The following is a 21669-nucleotide window of genomic DNA, read 5'->3' as shown; positions in this document are numbered from 1 at the left end:
GATTTCAACTCCCTTTGAAATGCATACAGTATGTATTGAAAAACAGATCTTGCTTTTCACCCACTTTATGAGCCAGCAATGTCTTTTTCGGGGACCCAAGTATCCAAGAACATAAACTGCTCCCCTTTCTTTCATCTTGGAGAATTTGGAGGTGTGGGGGGAGCTTAGCTGCTGCCAGTTGCAAAATTACCTCCTTGCTTAAAAATGTAAGAAGGGCTTTGGGGCCAGGGCAGGGGTGGGGGCTGTTGATCTCTAGAGACTCATTTAACATAAATTAGGTAAACTGGCCGGTTAGTCAAGCTAGGGTGAACTACATTTGGCAAGTGAGACTGTCAGATCGTCCTGAGGACTAGTAATTGTTCACAATGAGTTCTCTAATTATTGTGCAAAACGTGTTGTGTCTGCTTAGCTGTGACCAGGGAATGTGGCTTCATTCTGCTTTTGCAAGCTGTTAGTGGGCACCTGTGGTGCGCGTCACATTCTGGTTTAATGTTTATTCAACGTTTAAAAACTGGTCTATTTCTATACTACCTTGGCGAATTTTATCTAGAGTATAAAAGAAGGTGGTACTGCCCATTTCAGGAGGCCTGGCAAGCTGTCCAGAGGAAAAGTCTTTAGAGTTGAGAAATGACAATGCCTTTGAATAAGCGAGGCTAAGGGGAGGGGGTAGGTAGGATAGGAGGATTTGGGAAGTCATTGACTCTGGGGTATTGTTGCTGGTTTTGTTTGTTTGTTTGTTTGTTTGTTTGTTTTGGATGGGGGTTAGATTTGTAACCAGCTTTACATCCTTTTAAGGTGATGTCTTCTTTGAGAAGAGTGCATTCGGGCTTCACAAGAGTCAAAGCAAAACATCAAACTATTTTAAGGCTTTCCCAGCAACACAAGTTGAGAAAAGGTAGTGATGAAGGTGCAAAGCGAGGACATGGTTTAAAGAGAAAGACCATAGAGCCTCATGTTGAGGACCACAGACTAGAACTAACTGCTGCATTACTAGTAGAAATCAGTGTGGAGGGAGGCAGTTTCTACAGCAGCTGGATAGTCAGATGACCTTAAGGGGATTAGCCAGCTACAGCAGTATCAGCCTCCCTGGGTTCTTGTTAGAAATCCAGAACTTTCCTCAGACTTCCTGAATCAGAAACTCTGAGTTCAGGGGGCCTGGGTTCTAATGCCTTCTGTAAGGTTCTGTCACACTCTAATGTTTGAGAACCACAGAGCTAATCCTTACCAGGGGCGTTAGCAACTGCACACAGCATTAAAAGAAAAGAAAGCACTAAGCTGAAAACCCTGCCTGAAAGAACCAGAGCACTCTGTGATCCATTACTTTGGACATTTAATTTAAACTCAATATTATGATGCTATGTTAATACCATGCTTATAAATAAATAGACCATTCTAGAAGACCCTGGAGATTCCTAAATCGGTCTTTACTTTTGGATTACACAATCCTTGATAGCTAGGATTCACCGGGCTCTCTGTAACCACAGTGTTCATGTTCCCTTCACAAAAAACTAAGGCATCCATCTGGTTCTTGATGGTCAGAATACTAACCTTGCCTAAAAAAACAGACTGGTAAGCAGACCCTGGATTCTAATCTCGATCGACCAACCGAAGCTTTGATTCCAAGTCACAGCCCCAAGGTAAACTGTTAGGTATGCATGTCATGGTGGCCCTGCAGGGTCAGGCTGCTTTGCTCCCTTATCTCAGGGGCATCTGGGAGACTGACCTTGTGGGCAGGATGCTCCCAAAGTTACATGAATATCTGTTGAATCAGCACAAATGACTGGTTAATAAGCAATTAAAGAGTGGATGAAAATTCTGAGCAAATCTTAGCAACAGGGATTAACCAATAGTCTCTGATGAGGATGAATCTGGGGCATCTGAGGAGCATACCTGTTCTGGAAGTTGCTACCGCCCAGCTGCTTGTGTAAGTCACAGTAGGTTTTAACACGGTCATGGCTTTCAAGTACTACTCTTTGGAGCACCTCTTTCTAAAAAAAAAAAAAAAAAAAGTAGCTGTTGTTAGTGTTTATCCAGGGTCACAGCAATATGTGTTGAGATAAGATTATGGCAGCATTTTTTTCCTAGTCCTTTAGTAAAAATATTTGCTATGTTTTTAATAAAATATTCAATAAAAAATAACTACATTTCTTTTCTGTTGTTGGTTTGGTTTGGCTTGGCTTTTTGTTTGTTTGGTTTTTGGTTTTTTTAGTTAGTGGGTTTGGAAAACACACATCACATACACACATGTAAAAATCATGCTTTTCTAAAAGAGAAATCATCACATGCTTTGTGGGAAACAAATGAACAGGCAAGATTAAGAATTCATTCTACATCCTTCTTAGAAGGGGGAACAAAATACTCATAGGAGGAAATACGGAAACAAATTGTGGAGCAGAGACTGAAGGAAAGGCCATCCAGAGACTGCCCCACCTGGGGATTCATCCCATACACAGTCAGCAAACCCAAATATTATTGCTGATGCCAAGAAATGCTTGCTGACAGGAGCCTGATATAGCTGTCTCTTGAGAGGCTTTGCCAGAGCCTGACAAATACAGAGGTGGATGCTCACAGCCAACCATTGGACTGAGCACAGGGACCTCAACAGAGCAGTTAGAGAAAGAACTGAAGGAGCTGAAGGAGTTTGCAACCCCATAGGAAGAACAACAATATCAACCAACCCAAGGACTAAACCACCAACCAAAGAGTACACATGGAGCAACCTATGGCTCCAGCCGCATATGTAGCAGAGGATGACCTTGTCAGGCATCAATGGGAGGAGAGGCCCTTGGTCCTGTGAAGACTCAATGCCCCAGTGTAGGGGAATGTTAGGATAGGGAGGCGGGAGTGGGTGGGTGGGTGAGTTGGGGAACACTTTGTAGAAGCAGGGGGAGGGGAAACTAGGAAAGGGGATAACATTTGAAATATAAATAAAAAATATCCAATAAAAGAAAAGAAAAACTTAAACAAACAAAAAGAATTCATTTTACCATGATGTAAACTTATCCGCGGGCCTAAATGCTGAATTCTATAACCATAAGGCAAATCATTCATCAAGCCAGAAAGAAAAGGGGTATAGGGTATAGACCTATTCAGCTGATGTGTGTGTGTGTGTGTCCATTCATTGGTTCATTTAATAATTAGGCTTTTCATATTAGCAGCATGCACAGATACACATAAGCACAAATATACAGGTATAGAGAGAGTTTGTATGCTAAAGAGTCTCAGTTTAATATAAATATATATCAGTCATGGTTATAAAACATGCCACAAAGTACACTGAGAGGAGCCAAAAGGGATTTTCAGAGCTAAAAGTAAATCAAAGTGTTTAACCATGACATAGGCTCCAGTAGGAGGGCATTAGTAACCTTTCAGGCTCAGCTCTTAGACAGGAGCACACCCACCTTAGGAAACCAACAGTGTACCTTATCCTAATAAGCAGTGTTTGGCACAGAAAAAAATTCCCTCAGATTTGCAAGCTGTTGACCTGGATTTTACTCTTCTTCCTGTCTTTACTGCCAGTGTAACATGAGGCAAATTGCCTACTCTTCTTACCCACAGAATGCATGCACTCAGGACCTGCAGTATTGCCTGCAACCTCTGCCTACCCATGATTCTTCATGGTTCCATAGTTGTAAATCACTTTAGAAGCTGTCTTGGTTAAGGTTGCCATTTCTATGATGAAACACCGTGACTAAAGCGACTCAGGGAGCAAAGGGTTTATTTGATCTTTGCTTTCACTATTTATTATCCAAGAAGGCAGGAGCTGATGCAGAGGCCATGGAGGAGTGCTGCTTACTGGCTTACTCCCCTTGTCTTGCTCAACCTGCTTTCTTATAGAACTCTGCACCAACAGTCCTCCAGTGGCTCCACCCACAATGGACCTGGCCTTTACATCAATCACTGACTGCCTGCAGCCTAATCTCATGGAGACAATTTCTCAGTTGAGGTTCCCTCCTCTCTGATGACTCTTAGCTTGTGTCAAGTTGACATAAAACTGTCCAGCACAGAAGCCTCACGGTGATATTTTGAGGAGGTACACGGTCACATAGCCTTCTCTCTAGAAACAGAAATACCAGGTGTACCTGCTTGAACCTAGACACAGATTTTCTCTTCATCCCTGCTTTGCTCTCCACTCCTGCCACAATCTTCTATGTGTAAGCCATCAATTTACAGTATCAAAAGTCAGAACTATGTAGGCCATGGCAATCCATGGATAACTATCAAAGCTGAAGCTTGTGTGAACCCTAGCTTCTCCACAAAAACGCACACCAAGAGCTGCTATCTGCGGTCAGGCAGATTGCTAGCCTGAAAGGGAAGCATCTTCCATACAACATTGCACCCAACCAGGCTGTACCACCCTGCTACTGTACCAAGCCGACTTCTGCATTCACTTCAAATAGGATACTACAAGGGTCTCCAGAAACAGTCTATAAGACAGGCAAGTCTCTATGCTGTGATGGTCTAGCCTTAGATTAGGGAGGAATCCTGCTTCTCACCTAGTGCTCACAATTAACCAAAACATGGAAAACTCATTTTACAAAAGGAAGTGCTTCTAACAGCACTAGGATGTTTGCTGTTTGCAACCACTTATGAGGAACATGTTTTTAAGAATAGGTAAAAATGGAATTTACCCCAGGCTGGTGGCATTCTGAAGGGTTTTCTAACCTGCAGCAATTCTCCAGTACACGTTTGTATGTTTCAAAGACTCTTAGGATCACAGGAACTGCCAACTCCAGGTGTCTTCTTGAGTACTCATAAAGAAACCTGTAACGTATAAGGCACATGAGAAGACAAAAGTTAGAACTCAGAGGTCATGAGTTGTGTTTTATTTTCTGTGTGTTTTGTTGTTTTCAAAAAGCCATGAAGTTGAAGATGACCCGCATTTAGAAACCTTGGGAAGCTGTCAGAGAGGCTTCATTATAGTACATTGAAATAAGAAAACCAAATCATTAAGATCATGTGGTTTTCCAAAGCCATGTGGTACCAGATAGCAGACTCAGAACTTGCACCTGAAACACACTGACTGACTAGAAGTTTCTGGCTCAGAGTCTAGAAACTTCCATGTGAGATCAGTTTCAAGTATTTGTATGGAAAGATGTGTTTTCCAATTATCTTTGGGACTAAATATTTTTCTTAAAAACAAAAGACCTATGAATCACCTATGAATGTATTTTTGAAGCATTAAATAACCATCTCCTCAGCCCCCTTTCAAATAAGCCATTAAGTGTGTGTAGTCCAGTCATAATCTATACAGTCATCTGGCTCACCAAAAGAAATAAAATGGGGGCTGCAGAGATGGCCCAGTGGTGAAGAGCACACACCACTCTTCCAGAGGACCAGAGTTTAGTTCCCAGCTCCCACATACAGGAGCGCACAACTGCTTGTGACTCCAGGTCCAGGGAATCTGGCACTGCTAGCCTTAGTATGCCCAGAAACACACATGCAATCATCATCATCATCAATATTTTAGAAGGCAAATAAAATGGACTCTAGAATGTTTTCAAAACACATATGAAGATGAACCCTTTGTTGTGTCCTCACAAACCACCTCAGCTTTCAGTTGGAACACACTGCCTGGGAGATCAGGCTGCTGTATAGCAAGGTTGGACAGGCACCCACAACGCTCGGTTTCATACAACTTTTACTACTGGATCCAGTCAGCACAAATCCATTGACTTTTCAGTACCAAATTCAAGCTTAGGAATTTATATGAGTGGGGTTCAGATAGTAGTATTGGATTTTATTAGCTAGGATCAGACATAATTTGTAAAATATAAGTGGGATCATTTAACTCTGAGGAAAACTCTATTCTCATGGCTGCACACATGACGTCACTCTGGAAGCAATTTAATTGCATAGTGCTATTGTCTTAATATTATGTATTGAAATCATCTTGCTTTGATGCACAAATCCACTTCTGAATGGACACCAATGATGTTAGCGTTCCAACTCCTTAATGCTTAAATGGTATGTGTATTTGATAGTGTATACTAAATTAATTAGAATAGAAGCACTAGCCAGGAATACCAATCTTATCATCTTCTTTATCTGTAAGTCCTCATCCCGATGTCTGGAACACTTAGCTATCACCATGCTCTTTTTAAAAAGCCTTTTACACTCATTGTCAACATCTAGAAGAAAGGACCCTCTTCTCTTTCATGTACTGTTCCCAAGCACCTGAACCCACAATCCCACTCAGCATCATGAATGGACCTGAACAACCTCAGACTCCTCTTGGCCAGACTCTTCGTCACCGGCACCATTTACATTAAAGTCTGCAACATCTCCCAAATGAATCCATAAGTTACTAGAAGGAAAGTGGCATTACTCTTGTAGAAAGTCGTCCTGGTTGCCGCTGAATTGTTCGCACACAGACTGGTCTTCGGTAAATCTTGTAAGGGGCAGCGCTGAAAGGTCGGGTTTGTCATCATTCTCTGAGTTGATGATGCATTCCCCGCGGAATGGTTCTGGTTGCTCACAGCACTCAGCAAACTTGCTGGATAAGACGGCCTGGTTGGAGCAGGTGTAGTTCATAAGCTGGCGCTAGGGACAGGATGGGAAATCATTCTTTGATTACTTTATCCTCAACTTAGTTTGCTGTCATTAGACTAGCGGAGGAACACTCGATACCGCACCCGCCGCTTTACCAGAGGCAAACTGAAAAATCCCAAAGAGACATTCATTATTAACTCCGTTTGGAAAGAAATACATGTCTATTTGACCTTAAGTAGTGTCTAAAACTCTTATCTACCTATTAAGAATATAGGAGGAGACAGGTTGCATTAATGATTCCCCACTTAGCCCAAAAAGTATAAGCCGAGGTTCTATTGCTTCTTATTGTTGTTCTTACTGTAGGTTCTCGGTCTAAGCACTTGTCTTTGAAGACATCACACACACTCTCTGTTACTCAGTGTATTCTGTGTACTGTCCTAATGCCAGATCTGCTGAAATGCACAGGTAATCGCTTGAATCTATGAAGTACACATAAGGAACTCATGATCTACTCAAAAGAGTCCAGTGACTAAACAAATCAGTCATAATATTTAGGAGCTCAATAAGATTCTTCAGAATAAATCAGAGAAACTTACGGTCCAGATAGAATGGATATGGCAGTGATGATGGTCTTCAACGATTCAAGTCACGAAGGACAATTAGAAGTTAATTGGAAACAAGGGAAAACATACAAAAATTTTTGTTCTCATAGGCATATAAAATCTTAGAGGTAAGAAAGCACAGCATGGCTGGGAAAGGGTCATTTAAAGTTGTTGAGAAAATTAGTAAAGACTTGGTTGGACTAGGCACTTTTGGCAGGCAGAACTAAATTTTGTTTTTGTTTTTTTTTTTAAACAAAGGGGAGCTAAGGGCCTGAGGAGAAAGGATCTAGGATTGCTTAAGAGTGAGGGAAGTAGAATTCCCTGAAGCTAATGTTTATGGGAAAGAGGAGATGAGGATCGCTGTTGAAGGGTTAAACTGAAGAATTTCCTGTGGGTGTTGAGTTCAGAACGGCTTCAAGCATCTATAAGGTTGTTACAAGGAGATTTGCCTCAAGCAGTAGCCACTACTGAAAAAATCTAGGAATGATCAACTCGAAAGTCTGAGTGCTACTCAGAAGCTAATTATGGGTCAGTTTGAGACTCTGAAGGACGCATGCGTGCTGGTTCACTGAGGCGCTCGAGTGCTCTCCGTGACCCAGCACCAGCAAGCTCCATCTCTTCTCCAGGTAGCAGTTCCTAGAAGGAAGCGTGGCGGCTTTTTTACCTTCTACCTGTGGCTTCTGGCGTTGCCTTTAGCATTAAAGGTCACTGGGATGAGAGTGTAATGGGAGAGGACGGTCTAGCGACAGAAACATCGAGATTATTATAAAAGGAACCTGTTTTAAAAGACAAATAGGGAGCCTTCTTCATCTGGACTTCATCTAATGAACAGAGCATGCCGAGGGAAAGTTCATACTGCACAAAAAAGGGAGAGGTGGTGCTGTGGAAGTGTCTGAGAAGGGGTTAGTCATGTCATGGAGGCCTGATGCTTTTGTGTAAGGGTAGAGGTAGGGGAGGGAATGAGGTAGGGGTGGGATGGGGATAGGGGTAAAGGGTGGGGTGGGGGAGAGGGAGGGGAAGGATGCTTTTCCCCTTAGCTCACTAACCCACTCATATTCTCTAGAGTTCCTTCTCTTTCATAATGAATGGTCTCTATTTCTATTTCTAACCATGTGTCTCTGTTACAGTTCTTTGTCATGGGGCCTAGGAATGCAGATTACTTTACCAAGTGTGCCAGGCCTCCCTTAGCCAGTGCTTATACGAGTACGTGTACGGTAGGATGAAACCCAGAAGACAGCTGTAAGTTACTCAAATGGCCTGAGTACCTTTTAACCACAACTCAGACAAGTGGTCCCACCTAGTCTTTGGACAGGCAGGAAATACAATTCATGTCCAGAGATGGATTAAACAGGAAGAAAAAAAAAAGGGAGTTCTTACTGGGTGTCTCCTTAGCTCTGTCAGTGCATTTACAGCTGGAGAAGAACGGGAACAGAGCTGCCTGGAACACTGAATCTCAAAGGGTCGTAAGAAAAGGAGGAGGAGGAGATAAAAAAACTGTAAGAACCTAGATATTAGAAGGTGAAAGTGTCTTCCATCATCTGGTGATTTGGAGACATAAATTACCACTGTGTTTGACAACTCAGTGCTGTCCTTGATTGCCACCTGCTGACTGTAATTTGGGGAACTTTCTTACTTCCTTGTGGCCCAGCTTTCTAGTCTGCAAAATGAGTAGTGAAAATGATCCTTGCTAAGACTGTGGGAAATGAATGAACTATCTGTCAAGAATAGAGAAGATGCTCTCAGTGTCTTGAGATGGTCAGACGTGGGCCTGGGCACTAGCATTTAAAAGTTAGTGCTGTAGCGATGACCACACGGTCTTAGATTATTGTCCCTACAGGGTTACAGAGTCAGATCCTACAGTGCTGCTGAGTCAAAGAGAAGCTGAGAGGACCTTACTGAGTTCTAGTGATTGACATGGGAATATTAAATTATAACAATGTCAAAGATTACTGTTGAGAACAAACACATTCCTTTTGGTCCGTATGGAACTGTGAATCAGCATGGTGTAATAGGATGTGATAAGGGCTGGACACAGTCAACAAAGCTTGGAGACATACAGCAAGCACTGCTGTGTGCAGTACAAAGATCTTTCCTCAGAGTGGGAAAAGAAATGGTCTAATTGGGAGAGATATAGGTTAAGATGACAGGAATGGTGGAAGATGGTATATGAAAAAAAAATGATTGGGTTGGAAGTTTTGATCAGTGGTGTAGCACCAGCTTAGGATATACAAGGTCCTAAATTCAATCCCCCTGAAACAGAAAGGGAAAAAAGAGGAACTTGTTCTTCAAATCGAATAGTTAATAACACAGTTATTTTTAACAGAATGGGAACACCACCAAGCAGACAACCAAAAGGTCTGTGATAGAAGCAGCAGACAAAGCTAAGAAGTGAATCAATATAATTAAAAGCATAAACCCAGTGAGTCAGTCCAAGAATTTGCTTTGGAGAAGACAAATAAATTAAACCATTTCTTTTTTTTCAGAGCCAATTAATTAAAAAGAAGATCGAATACATAAGAAAAAGGACATACAATTACATAACTGATGGCGTTTTTATTTCAAGCGATAGTTTCATCTACAGCTCTATTTCCCTTAATGAGAAAATGCTAATAAGCGAGATGTTTTGAAGAAGAATCCCATTAAACACACGACAAAGTAAACAGTCGATTCCCAGTCTAAACACTGAATTGGTACATACTGAATCAATGCCACTCTAGGAAAAATGCAGGGCTCCCCTGAGCCTCTGGCTACACCATTAACCAATCAACTAACCAACCGAGACATAGCCTTGCTTAGTACACGTCTCTGTGCGAGGGGTTGTTGCTTTCTCAACGTTGAACTCATAGACAATAGCAAGACAACACCGCATAGGGCAGAAACTCATCTATCTCAGCTTCACATTTTCCGTATAAGATGAATGTCATCTTGTACTTAAAGCAGCATTGTGCTGCTGTATCTGAAACAATCTTGAGCATCAGAATTACCAACAGAAAGGTTGCCTTTTCAGAATTACCACAGAAAGGTTGCCATTAAGTAAGAAAAAGAACATTAGTTTACAGTGTGAAGGCCAAAACAAATCCAGAACAGAGCCTTGTTGGACCTCACAGGACTATGGCAACTCAAATTTTTGGCTGCTCCAAGCATGTGTTAGCCTGGGAACAACATTGGAAGTGCTGTGAATATTGGGTATTGCATCTGGAAAAGCAGATGATTTTAGAATTACAGAATCTACGAGCAATGAGTATTTGCTGGAAAAACACTAAGACTGGCAGATGTGGAATGGAAAAGCATTCTGTTTTTCTGTCTCCAACCTGAACCTGAGGTTTAATAGACAAGCTTAAATACTTCAAATAACACATAGCCTCAGTCCTATTTGTAAAATGTCGAAGGGGCTGGAGAGACGTTAAGAGCACTGGCTTCTCCTCTAGAGTCCCAGGATTCGATTCCCAGCATCCACTTGGCAGCTAACAATCATCTGTAACTCCAGTCCCAGGATATCTCCTCTGGCTCTCTTGGGTGCTCCATATACATGGTTCACAGACACATACAAGGAAAACACCCATACATACATAAAATAAAAATAAATCTATTTTTTAAGCTCATGAAGAAGGAAGACCAAGTGGGGGTGCTTCGGTCCTTCTTAGAAGGAGTAACAAAAGTACTCAAGGGAGCAAATATGGAGACAAAGTGAGGGATAGAAACTGAAGGAAGGGCTGTCTGGAGACCATTCCACCTGGGTATCCATCCCATGTGCAGTCACCAAAGGTAGATGCTGATATGGAAGTCAGGAAGTGCATGCTGACAAGAGTCTGATATAGCTGTCTCCTTAGAGGTCTGCAAGAGTCTGACATATTCAGAGGCAGATGCTCACAGCTAACCATTGAACTGATCATGGGGTTCCCAATGGAGGAGGTAGAGTGAAGGCTGTAGGAGCTGAAAGGGTTTGCAGCCCCATGAGGAGAGCAACAATACCAACCAACCAGAGGTCCCAGGGTCTAAACCACCAGCCTGGGAGCACTTAGGGAGGGATCTATGGCTCCAGCTGTATATGTAAGGGAGGATGGCCCTGTCGGGCATAGGTGGGAGAAGAGATCCTTGGTCTCATGAAGGCTAGATGCCCCAGTGGGTGGGAATTTGAGAGTGGGGAGGTGGGAATTGGGGGTTAGGTAGGGGCACATCCGCAGAGGAGCAGGAGGAGGGGTGATGGGATAGGTGGTTCCTGGGTGGGGGGGGGGGAATGGGGTAAGGGGATAACATATGAAATGTAAATAAAACATCCAATAAAAAAAAGAAAAGAAAAAAAGAAAAAAAAACCTTCCAAGTCTATTTTTAAAAAATCTATTTTTTAAATGTTAGAAATTTTAAAAGGAAAACATTCATTTTTAGAAATTAGCATAAATGAATATACAAACTATATTTATATATATATATATACATATGTGTATATGTATATATGTAACAGTTAAATGAGAAAATTCTAGTATAAACACATAAAACATCACATCACAAGTCCCCAAATACACCAAAATGAGATTCACAAAAGTGTTTAAAATGTAAAAACTAGCTTTTCACTATGCCTTTTTGATGTGTGTGGGGCGTGTGTGTGTGTGTGTGTGTGCGTGCGTGTGCATATTGAGTATGTAAGTGTGAATATGTGAGTGCAGGTGCATGAGTGCCACAGTGCACAGGCAGAGGTCAGAGGTCAACCTCGACTGTCTGTCCTAGCCTTCCGTCTTATTTGGAGCAGGTTCTCTGATTGCTCACCATCATATTAGCTGGACTAGCTGGCCAGTGGACTTTTGGGCAGTCCCCTGCCTCTGGGGCTCCCTTTTCACTGTGGGCACAGTAGGATTACAGATGAGTACCACCACATCCAGCTCCTCATGAGTTGTGTGGATCAGAATACCAGTCCTCATACTGTATGACAAGTACTTTTTCATTTATACGATCCATCGGTGAGGGGCTGGAGAAATGGTTCAGCGGTTAAGAGCACTGACAGCTCTTCCAAAGGTCCTGAGTTCAGTTCCCAGCAACCACATGGTGGCTCACAACCATCTGTAGAGGGATCCAATGCCCTCTTCTGGTGTGTCTGAAGAGAGCAACAGTGTACTCACATATATAAAATAAATGAACCTCAAAAAAAAAATCCGTTGATGAACAAGAAATCAAACGATCATGCAAAGATAAGAAGACAGTGCATACCATATTATATGGCACATATCAATGTTTCAAATTTATCGTAGGTGAGAACGGAAGAGCAAAAGCTCCCTGAAGCAGAATGGAAGCACCTTGGGCACTGGCTTTCTCAAGCCAGCAACTCTATTTCCACTACAACCTGGAAATCCAGTCCAAACCCCAGCAGTCCTACATTGCTGGCTGGGCATAGGTGCTGTTTATATGTGAAGAGATTTTTGTTTTGTCTGTCTCCTGACACAAAGGAGCGATCATTACTCGTCTAGTTTCATTATTTACTATTGTAACATTGCTTAGGAATTTTAATCCTTTTAAAGGTTAATGTGGGAGAGGGTGGTAGCAATCAGTATGTGTTGTACATGTATGAAATTGTCAATGAACAAATTTAACTAATTAAAAAGTTTTAGTTATAAAGAAAGAAGAGCTGTCTTACCCTGCCCAGGGCACACGCTAATGTATTCCCTTCACAGCAGGTCTCATGCAGATTTTTAACATCCACTGTCAATTTGGAGATTTCAGAAAAATTAGCTTTAGGTTGCTTTTTAGTGAGTAGAATCAATTCTCTGTAAAGAAAATTGAGTATATCGATACTTTTTTCTTTTTTAGAATGAGCATAGCATTCTGTTTTCAGTAATTATTTTATTGTTGAGATTATAATATAATTAAAACATTCCTCCCTCCCTTTCTTCCATATTTTGACTTTCCACTTCAAGGAACCAAACGTGACTAAATAAATTAGCAAGTATTAGGAAGTGTTTTCTACTGCTCTGGTGCCTATGTGCAGCCCCACAGAAAGATCAAATCTCAATAATGTGAAATCTAGTAATTTTCAGCATTTAAGGAAGCTGAGTTGCTGAGACATTGAAACGTATACCTTGATAGCCTTAGAAGTATGGCCAGCCTCATCACAGAGGAAAATGAATAAAGCACAGCGCTCTTTTGTGCCCATTGTCAAGACTCTGGGGGTTCTCTGGAAATAAAATTACCCTGCCCTTCAGGAACTTCAGCGCTGTCACTCGCTGGGGAAGATGGTGATAAGAAAAATACATGAATTCCAGGTGGAAAGGAGGCATGAAAGCCTTCCCCATCCCTTAGTTCCAGAGAAAAAAGAATATTTATTTCTATGTTCTTTACTACAAAGGGAGGGTCAGCTAGTCTCTGCATCATCATCATCATCATCCCCTATAACCCAAACTGGCCTTGAACACACTATGTAGCCCAGGATAACCTTGAACTCCCGATCCTCCTGTCTCTACCTCTCAAATGATGGAATTATAGCCAATATGCTACCATGCCCGGCCAAACTCCCAAATCTTCTCTTTAAGTTTTACTTTTATTTATAATGATATGGATGTGTGTGACTGTGTATAAAAATGCACAGGTACCAGAGGAGTCCAGAAGAGGGTAGAAGGTCCCCCAGAGCTGAGTTACAGGCAATTTTGAGCCCTTCAATGTGGCTATTGAGAACCTAACTCATGTCCTCTGCAAGACCAGTATATAAGCCTGAAGTCTCTGGACCTTAATGCCAAAAGTCTATCATGCACTGAGGATCTGTGCAGATGAGATAAACTAATGGAGATGATCCTGAGGGCAGTTGAGGACTATGTGGTTTCCTACACAGATCTTGTGCCATGTTTGAACAGATGCAAAGCATAGATACAGAAACGTGTGGTGGTTTGAATATGCTTGACCCAAGGAGTGGCACTACTAGGAGGTGTGGCCTTGTTGGACTGGGTGTGGCCTTGTTGGAGTAGGTATGTCACTGTGGGGTGGTCTTTAAGACCTTCCTCCTAGCCACATGAGAGCCAGCCTGCTCCTGGCTTCCTTTGGATGAAGATGTAGAACTCTCAACTCTTCTAGCACCATGCCTACATGCTTGCCACCATGCTTCCTACCATGATGATAATGAACCTGTACAATAGCCCTAATTAAATGTCCTTTATAAAAGTTGCCTAGGTCATAGTGTCTCTTCATAGCAATGGAAACCCAAACTAAGACAGAAGGATTCCAGGCTTGTACTGACAAATAGTGTTAAATAATGGGTAAATGATTTTTCAAAGTAGTTTAGTCAAAACAGATGACTGCGCAGCAGCAGCAGAACACAGATCCATGTAGGAAACTTACACCGCACTTGCCACTTTCTCATTGAATTTGGTCCCAATTTCACATAAATGATGATGTCTCACAGATATTCCTCTAATATATTTTCTGATGGGTTCTAGCTGCAAACGGAAAACAATTCATTAAAGAAATGTGTTAGTAACGGATAATGTTAACAACATCATTGGAAAAGATAGAAAATTAGAAGTCACTGATGTCCTCAGCATTTGAAAGTCTTCAATCTACTGACTTAAGAGGGGATAACTGCAAAGACATAATATGGCAAGGTTTTTGCAAAAATAATACCTCACTCTCCCCAAAGACCATTTACCTCAAAAATTCATAAACAAAGTAATGTCTGGAGAGCAAAATGTCAAAAGAGACTCAAAACTGCCCCATGACTGTGCTTCCTTTAATCTAAGTCATTAACCATTTTAATTCCGGATATGTCTCAAACCACTCAGCTGAAATAGATGCTTCAATTCTCAAATGCATGTTAACTTCTTTACCTCCAAATGTTTGGGGTTTTTTTTAATCCTAGACTTCTACTCAAAAGGATGGTGTACAAGTCACAATGTTTTCTTCACATTCGGTTTCTTCACTAAGAAACATGTATGCATGTTTCTAAATATGCAACATGCCCCTGTAGTGTTAACATAAGCAGACAAGGTAAGCCAGCCAAGAGGTCTTCCCATTGTGATGCTCACAGTGTCCCTGCAATGTCTGTTCTAAGCAGCTCTTGGTCTGTCCTTGGAGAAAACTACATAATCAATTATATCGCATATTAATTGTGCCTGTGATCAGAGCTTGATGAGGCCTCAGAGACCCTCGTGAAAATGGACAAATGTATTTGTATTTTATTTTGAAATGCTAGACAATGAGACAGGCATCAGAGTATAACCATTGGCTTTCAGGATTTAATTAAAGTGAAAGCAAGAGGAAAGAAAAATGACCGTCTGCTTACTGAGAATTAGCTTCCGATGGAATCAGAATCCACCAGGATAATAATGGAGAGGTCAGAAATATAAACAAATAGCTTTAATGGAGAATAATGCAACCATGGAGTCCTTAGCCTACGGCAGAATCTCTTCAGATACCCTATTATTTTTAATACACAGGAAAGAACTAGGTAGGAGAAAGAGATAAAGTTCTATGAATTTTAGAGAAAATGAGATGGTTTCTTACTCAGAACAATAAAAACATCAAGACAAACCCAGCCATACTTAGCCTTGAGTTATTCAGCACAATGATTACCAAATTACCATTAGTTTCCAGCATGGCATGTAGAAAATCTGTGTGGTGGCCCCTCAAACATGGCTCTGCTGGTGTTTAGAATTTCTCTGTTTAGATCCTTTAATGAGCACCACACACACACACACACACACACACACACACACACACTTTTATCTTAAACTGAACCACTGATTTGTTTCTATTCAATGATGGTCAAAAGGCTAAAACATCCCCTGTCCTATGTTTTTTCTGAGAAGGGACTGAACATTGTTATCCCAACAAGGAGTAAAGTCTACCTTCAGGCCCTCTCCAACTGGTGAGGTCTTGCAGTGTTTCAAACAGGAGTACCTGGTAGAAATGACTTCAGAGACTAGATTACAAATGGCTGCACAGCTTCATCTTTGTCTACTAGAAGATTCCTTCCTGAAGATTTTGGCTACAGGGAAGCAATCCAGTTGCCCTCTGGCCACCATGCTGTTAAACAGCCCAAAGTAGCCCAGTTGAGAATACTACGTGCACATACTTGAGACTGTATGATAAAAGAAGAGATGATGTATTAATGCCCAGGGACTCCAGCTCCTCCCAAATCCCAGATCCAGATGTTACCTGATTACAATTACATGAAAGTTTATGAACCGGAAAGCCACAGATGAGTTACTTCCCGAGTTCCTGATTCACAGACACTAATGGTAATCAAATAATCACCATTCCTTTTACATCTCTGAATGTTGAGTTGCTCAGTTATATAGCAACAGTGTCTGGAATGCTTAAATGTTTATTTTCAAAACTGTCCTGCTTCTCACACTGCTAGACTACATACCTTTCTTTTTTTAAAATGGACTCAATTTGTCAGGTCCAGAGAAGAGTGTCAGAGTCTGCATCTCTGGCATGCTGCGGGGTCGTGTTATGCTGCTTGTCTACAATCCATAACTTCCATCACAAAACCCTAAACAACCGAGCTGCATATACAGTACCTTTGTCCGCAGGCACTCTGTTTTATTTTCTTCTTGACAACATGACTGAACAGCTGTTTCATAGCATGCAGACATGGTTAAGATAGTGGGTCCGAATAAGAATGGATGTCTTCTAGACATTTCATAGCTGAACCTGTAATTTGACAGTTGAAAAGTTGTGAACTTTGCTGTTGAGTCCCGTATGACAACGTCATTTCAAACGCACAGCATTTATTCATTTTGTGGCTGTCTGAAACTTCCAGAAATCCCATAGATTGAGATTTGGTAGAACTATGCCTAAAACCATCAAATGTTTACTATGAACAAATCACAAGGATCATTCTCCAGGTGCCCATGAAATGACTGTGTCAGGTGGGTTGAACATAATGAGAAATTAGATCTCTCTACTTCCTTAGAGAGACAGGAAGGTAGGAAGTTCAATAGTCTTAAGTGGCACTGGTATGCAGGATTGTTCATCAGGATTAGGAACTGACTTTACAAGTATTGACGGTAGCCAGAAGTCTCTCAAGATCATCCGGAAGTTCTTTCCAGGCTGTCACAGTCAACACCAGTGTCCTGAGACCTGCCATTCAGTATTTTTGCTTGGTACTAAATTCTCTGAAATTATGTTTCCTCATATTTGCCTGTGGAACTCATTAAAAAACAGACTCATGTACAAGATGCGTATGCACCCAGCACAGATAGACATTGTAGAGCAAAACTTGTTTGTGCACACAAATCCACGTCCTTTTCCTGTGCGCTTAGGAACGCTGCTTGCCCTGTAGTGAAGTTGGCAGCTTTGATCAATAAAAGATGAATGGGCGTGCTACACCTTGCTTCTAGGCTTAACTGTTTATTTCTTTTCAAAACTCTCAATCCTCTTTCTTTTATAAACACATGTTCCTGATGCCGTAACTCAAGGCAGAGACATCTGAGATCCAGTTAGTCATTAGATAAGAATTGTCAGGATTTGAGCTGAGCTGGGAAAACGACTGAGCCGCCAGATGTCAAAGTAGCCAAGTATGGCTGGAAGCCAAGGTGAAAGTCACAGTTGGACTGTAATTAACTATTTACTAGGGTCATGAAGGGAAGAGCCAACAGAAGAATGCTTGGATGCTGGATCTTCTATTCAGCCCGGTTGAGGGTCATAGGAATCAACCCAGGGGTTAACAAGATGGCTCAGTGGTAAAGGACCTTGCCATGTTAGCTGGTGACCAGTTTGATAGCTGAGTCATATGCCAAGGGAAGAGAAGAGAAATGGTCCCACAAAGTTATCCTTTCACACACACACACACACACACACACACACACACACACACGTTTGCACACAGTAACTTTTTATTCAGAAAGGAATTATCATAGATATTAAATCTTCTCGTTCCTGAGGGAGGACTGAAGAAAAACTCCTGTTTCATGGACCCCTGGGCAAGGACAAAGCGCTAATGAGACTGGGAACAAGAAAGCCTCTGCTAAAGTCCTGACAAGCAGGCCTTCAAGAGCAGGCACTTTATCAGGGAGTACAGTTCAGTTGGGGAGCATGATGTCCACCCAAGTCCCTGACAGTGCCCTTCAGTATGCTGCTTGTGTGTCTCATCTGCTGTGGGGATGCTCTGGGGTTGCCTGAACCCTGTAGTAAACAGCAGCACATATAGCACTTTAGTATGAGTAGCTATACTCATATTTTGTCCTTAATGCTGGGCATTTTGGAACTTGTGTGATACATGTCTAATCTTTTCTACTGTCAAAGGGCATATGATCATTTCATGAAGCTTCAGAAACCTCTGAGGTCACTTCTGTCCCTGTGAGTATGAACTAAACAGGTTTAGGTTGTTCATCTCCATGTCATCCAGTCTCCTCAATTATCCCTGACTTAGACTAACATTCGTAAAATCCACTATCAGATCACCACCAAGCTCCCAGACTCTAGATTCAGCAATCAGGTTTCTGCCTCAGTCCAGATGTCCATGTCTGACTTGAGAAATACGGATGCAGCCGAATTCCATGAGAGCCACAGTCTTGTGTTCCCCTTGTCCTTTCCTGGCTCTAAACCCTAACTACTTGTTAGCACCTGACTCAAAACAGATGCAACTCCATGCTAATTAGGCTTCCAGACTGTGATCTTGATAATACCATAGTACCGTCACTCACCCCAGCATTACACAGTCTGTTTTTTACCTGAAAATTCACCTCTGTTTAATCTACAGTTATTGCTGTTTCTTGGCTCAAATGACAGACCTTATGCCATGCCTCTCAGATGCTCTGTCTGCTCTCTATTGATGCATCTCACTAGGACTGGGGCCTGTTACTGGCCTCTACCCACAGTGCTCTCTGCTTTTTATGGTTTTCCTAGGTTAGCCTAGTCAACTGGACCCTTTGTTGTACATGGAGAGATAGATATGGCACCTTCTAAATACTCTCATATCCCAAGCTCTGAAGCAATCTTGATTCTTATGCCTTCCAAGAAGAACTCACACAGTGGCACTGGAACAAAAGTTCATCAGACACGGTTAGGTCAGCAGGTAAGGATACAGAAGCACAAGCATCCCTCCATGGGACAGGAGGACCAAGCCAAGCAGCACAAACAAAGGACAGCCCTGGAATCTGGATTTACATCTTAGTCCACCATTTCCCCTCCCTTGGGTCATCCCTAGGGAGGCCTGGGATGGTCTCCTTCCTGAAATAGGTAGTGGCCTGCTTAGAAGCCATTCTTGCTTCCAGTTTAAACCCTTCGCAATCTGATGCTTTAGATGCAAAACATGTTCTATCCATGGTGCTGGAATGTTCAAGAGGGGTAAGGACAGGCACCTTCCTTGTTCGTGTTCCTCACAGGGGACAGGTGGGCTTCGTGGGAGCCAGCAGAAGCCTGCCTAGAGTGTCTTTGCCAACTTCCCAGAGCCTTGTTTATCCTCTTATTTGGTCAGGTTGGCTTTATGGTGTGTAGCCACAAGCCCTCCTTTTTACTTTCCTAGGGTTTACGATGCTGTTTTAACCTCAAGTGTTTGTTTTGCACTAACATTGCTTCTCACTACAACACTGAATATTGACTCCTACTGCTCTTTCTAATCAGAGGCAAGCCCTTTACAGGGCCTAGTCATTTCTAATCATCTACAGCAGACACGTCCAGGCCCTATTTATCCAATAGGATATCAATTGGCATCTTCTTTAAAAGGGGAAAAAGAATCATAGCTCATGTTTCCATTTTAATTCCATATAATAAAACATTGGTTCCAGGGAATTTGATATGCAAAAGGGTCTGTCTTAAAAATTGGGAAGTATTCTTTGTAAAAGACCCATGGGAAAGAGAAGTGGCCTACCTCGCCTTCAGGGACATATTACTCTCCTCAGCCATCTCACAGGTCAGTTCTGGTCTCGTGATCAGGAGTGTATCATGAATGTCTGCGTTGTCTTTCTTGTATGACAGGAAGCACCGGAGTCTTGCTGCAGTTTTCATCTTACAACAGTCAGTGAACACATGATTATCCACAAGTCCTTGGCTGTTGCAAATACGAGTAAGGAAAGAAGCCATCTGTTGGAGGGAAGGGGGACATACAGGCAAAGGGTAGGAGACGACATTTCTCGAAGTGTGGAAGTTAAACTGGGCACGTATGGCGAGCTTTGAACCTAATAATCTCTGGAGACAGAGACTTCAATTTTATTTGTGTATTTGTTCCATGTGTGTACATATGCATTTTTAATTAATTTTAAAAAATTTTTGTTTATGTATTCTGCTTGCACGTGTGTACATCTGTGTGCATACATGTAAGTGTGTGCACAAGTGCACATGCATGTGCAGCGGCAGAGGCCAATACTGGATGTCTTTGTCAATCACTGTCCGTCTTAGTTCCAAGACAAGGTCTTTCACTAAACCTACAGCTACAGCTGTAGTGACTGATCAGCAAGCTCGGGGATCTACCTGTCTCTGGTCCCCACTGCTGGTGTTATGGAAATGCAGGGCTGTGCCTGGCTTGACATAGCTACTAGGACCTGCACCTTTCTCTTCATACGTGTATAAATATTTCACAGACTGAACTACATGTCAGCCTCCAGGCGTAACTTTTAAGTACAAATCTTTTAGGTGCTCTTTTTTTAACACTCATTTACCTATTATGTATGGTGAGCATGTGTGCCTAGTTTCTGCATCCTGAAGAAACTGAGCCACCATAATGCTGACACTGAAAGATGAGATTTGTGTGTTGAGCATGCAATGACGATGTTGCCCTCTTCTTTCTTTGTTGGAACATCACCATCACCACCATCACCATCATCATCTTCATCACCATCATCACCCTATTTTCCCCAAAATAAAGTATAGAGGGCAGAGGACCACTTGAGGAGGACAATTTTCTCCCTCCACTGCATGGGTTCCTGGTATCATCAGGCTGTCGGGGTTAGCAGCAAGTGCCTTTACTGACCCAATCTCTGACAGCCTCTCCTGGGTTTTAAAACCTAAATTCATACCTGCTAGATGTCGACCACAGAGAATTTGCCATTTTTCTTTCCTGTGACATTGCTTCATTTGCAAGTGATCGAAAGGCTTTTGAAAAATAACTAGATATCATTCAGAATACCCAGGGCAGCAGGATATTTCTAGTGAGAACTACACACACACACACACACACACACACACACAAAGCTGCTAATTTGGTTTATTTCCTATTCGTTTTTAGTTTTGTTTCCATGGGAACATATTTTAAGAATTGAACTCTGAGTCAGCGTGTGCTCTGTCGTCAGCTTTACAGCTGGAAATGTAATTAATTTCCATGTTTTCTAATGTCTTTAGGTGGCAGTTAACGTGTGGCATTTGGTAAACCTCAGCTGGCAAGTGTGTTTCATATTTGAGAAATAAATGCAAAAAAAAAAGGTCATCTTTTGAAATGAAAATAAAAAAGGGGGATTGTTCTAAAAACTAACATAGCCACTGGCAGAATCTTGATTTAAAATTTGGACTGATGACGTCCCTTCATTATTCAGAATCTAGAACATGATACACACACGGCATTAGCTCAAGAGACAGGGCAGGAAATTGCACAAATAAAGAAGGAAAGCTACGGCGCTATCGGGCGGGGGTGAGGTTCGGGCCGGTTGTGCCGTTGCGA

The 21669-nt window shown here is 42.0% G+C and overlaps 1 protein-coding gene across 1 annotated transcript in view; it reads right to left on the bottom strand.

Annotated features, from left to right (window-relative positions):
- The window catches only part of LOC114608619 (alpha-fetoprotein-like), a 35857-nt gene extending 15758 nt beyond the window's left edge, over positions 1-20099 (bottom strand). The window contains exons 1-7 of the mRNA XM_028752621.1: positions 19888-20099; positions 16595-16727; positions 14412-14509; positions 12721-12850; positions 6329-6543; positions 4632-4764; positions 1891-1988 (exon numbers count right to left, since the gene is read on the bottom strand). Coding sequence (XP_028608454.1) covers positions 1891-1988; positions 4632-4764; positions 6329-6543; positions 12721-12850; positions 14412-14509; positions 16595-16727; positions 19888-20099 — 1019 coding nt within the window. The remainder of the gene's footprint in view (positions 1-1890; positions 1989-4631; positions 4765-6328; positions 6544-12720; positions 12851-14411; positions 14510-16594; positions 16728-19887) is intronic.
- Between the last annotated feature and the right edge of the window lie 1570 nt (positions 20100-21669).

Source organism: Grammomys surdaster, unplaced genomic scaffold (assembly GCF_004785775.1).
Source record: "Grammomys surdaster isolate TR1022 unplaced genomic scaffold, NIH_TR_1.0 125928, whole genome shotgun sequence".
NCBI classification, from domain to species: Eukaryota; Metazoa; Chordata; class Mammalia; order Rodentia; family Muridae; genus Grammomys; species Grammomys surdaster.
Note: the sequence above shows the minus strand (reverse complement) of the source record. Positions and strands in the feature narration are given on the sequence as shown.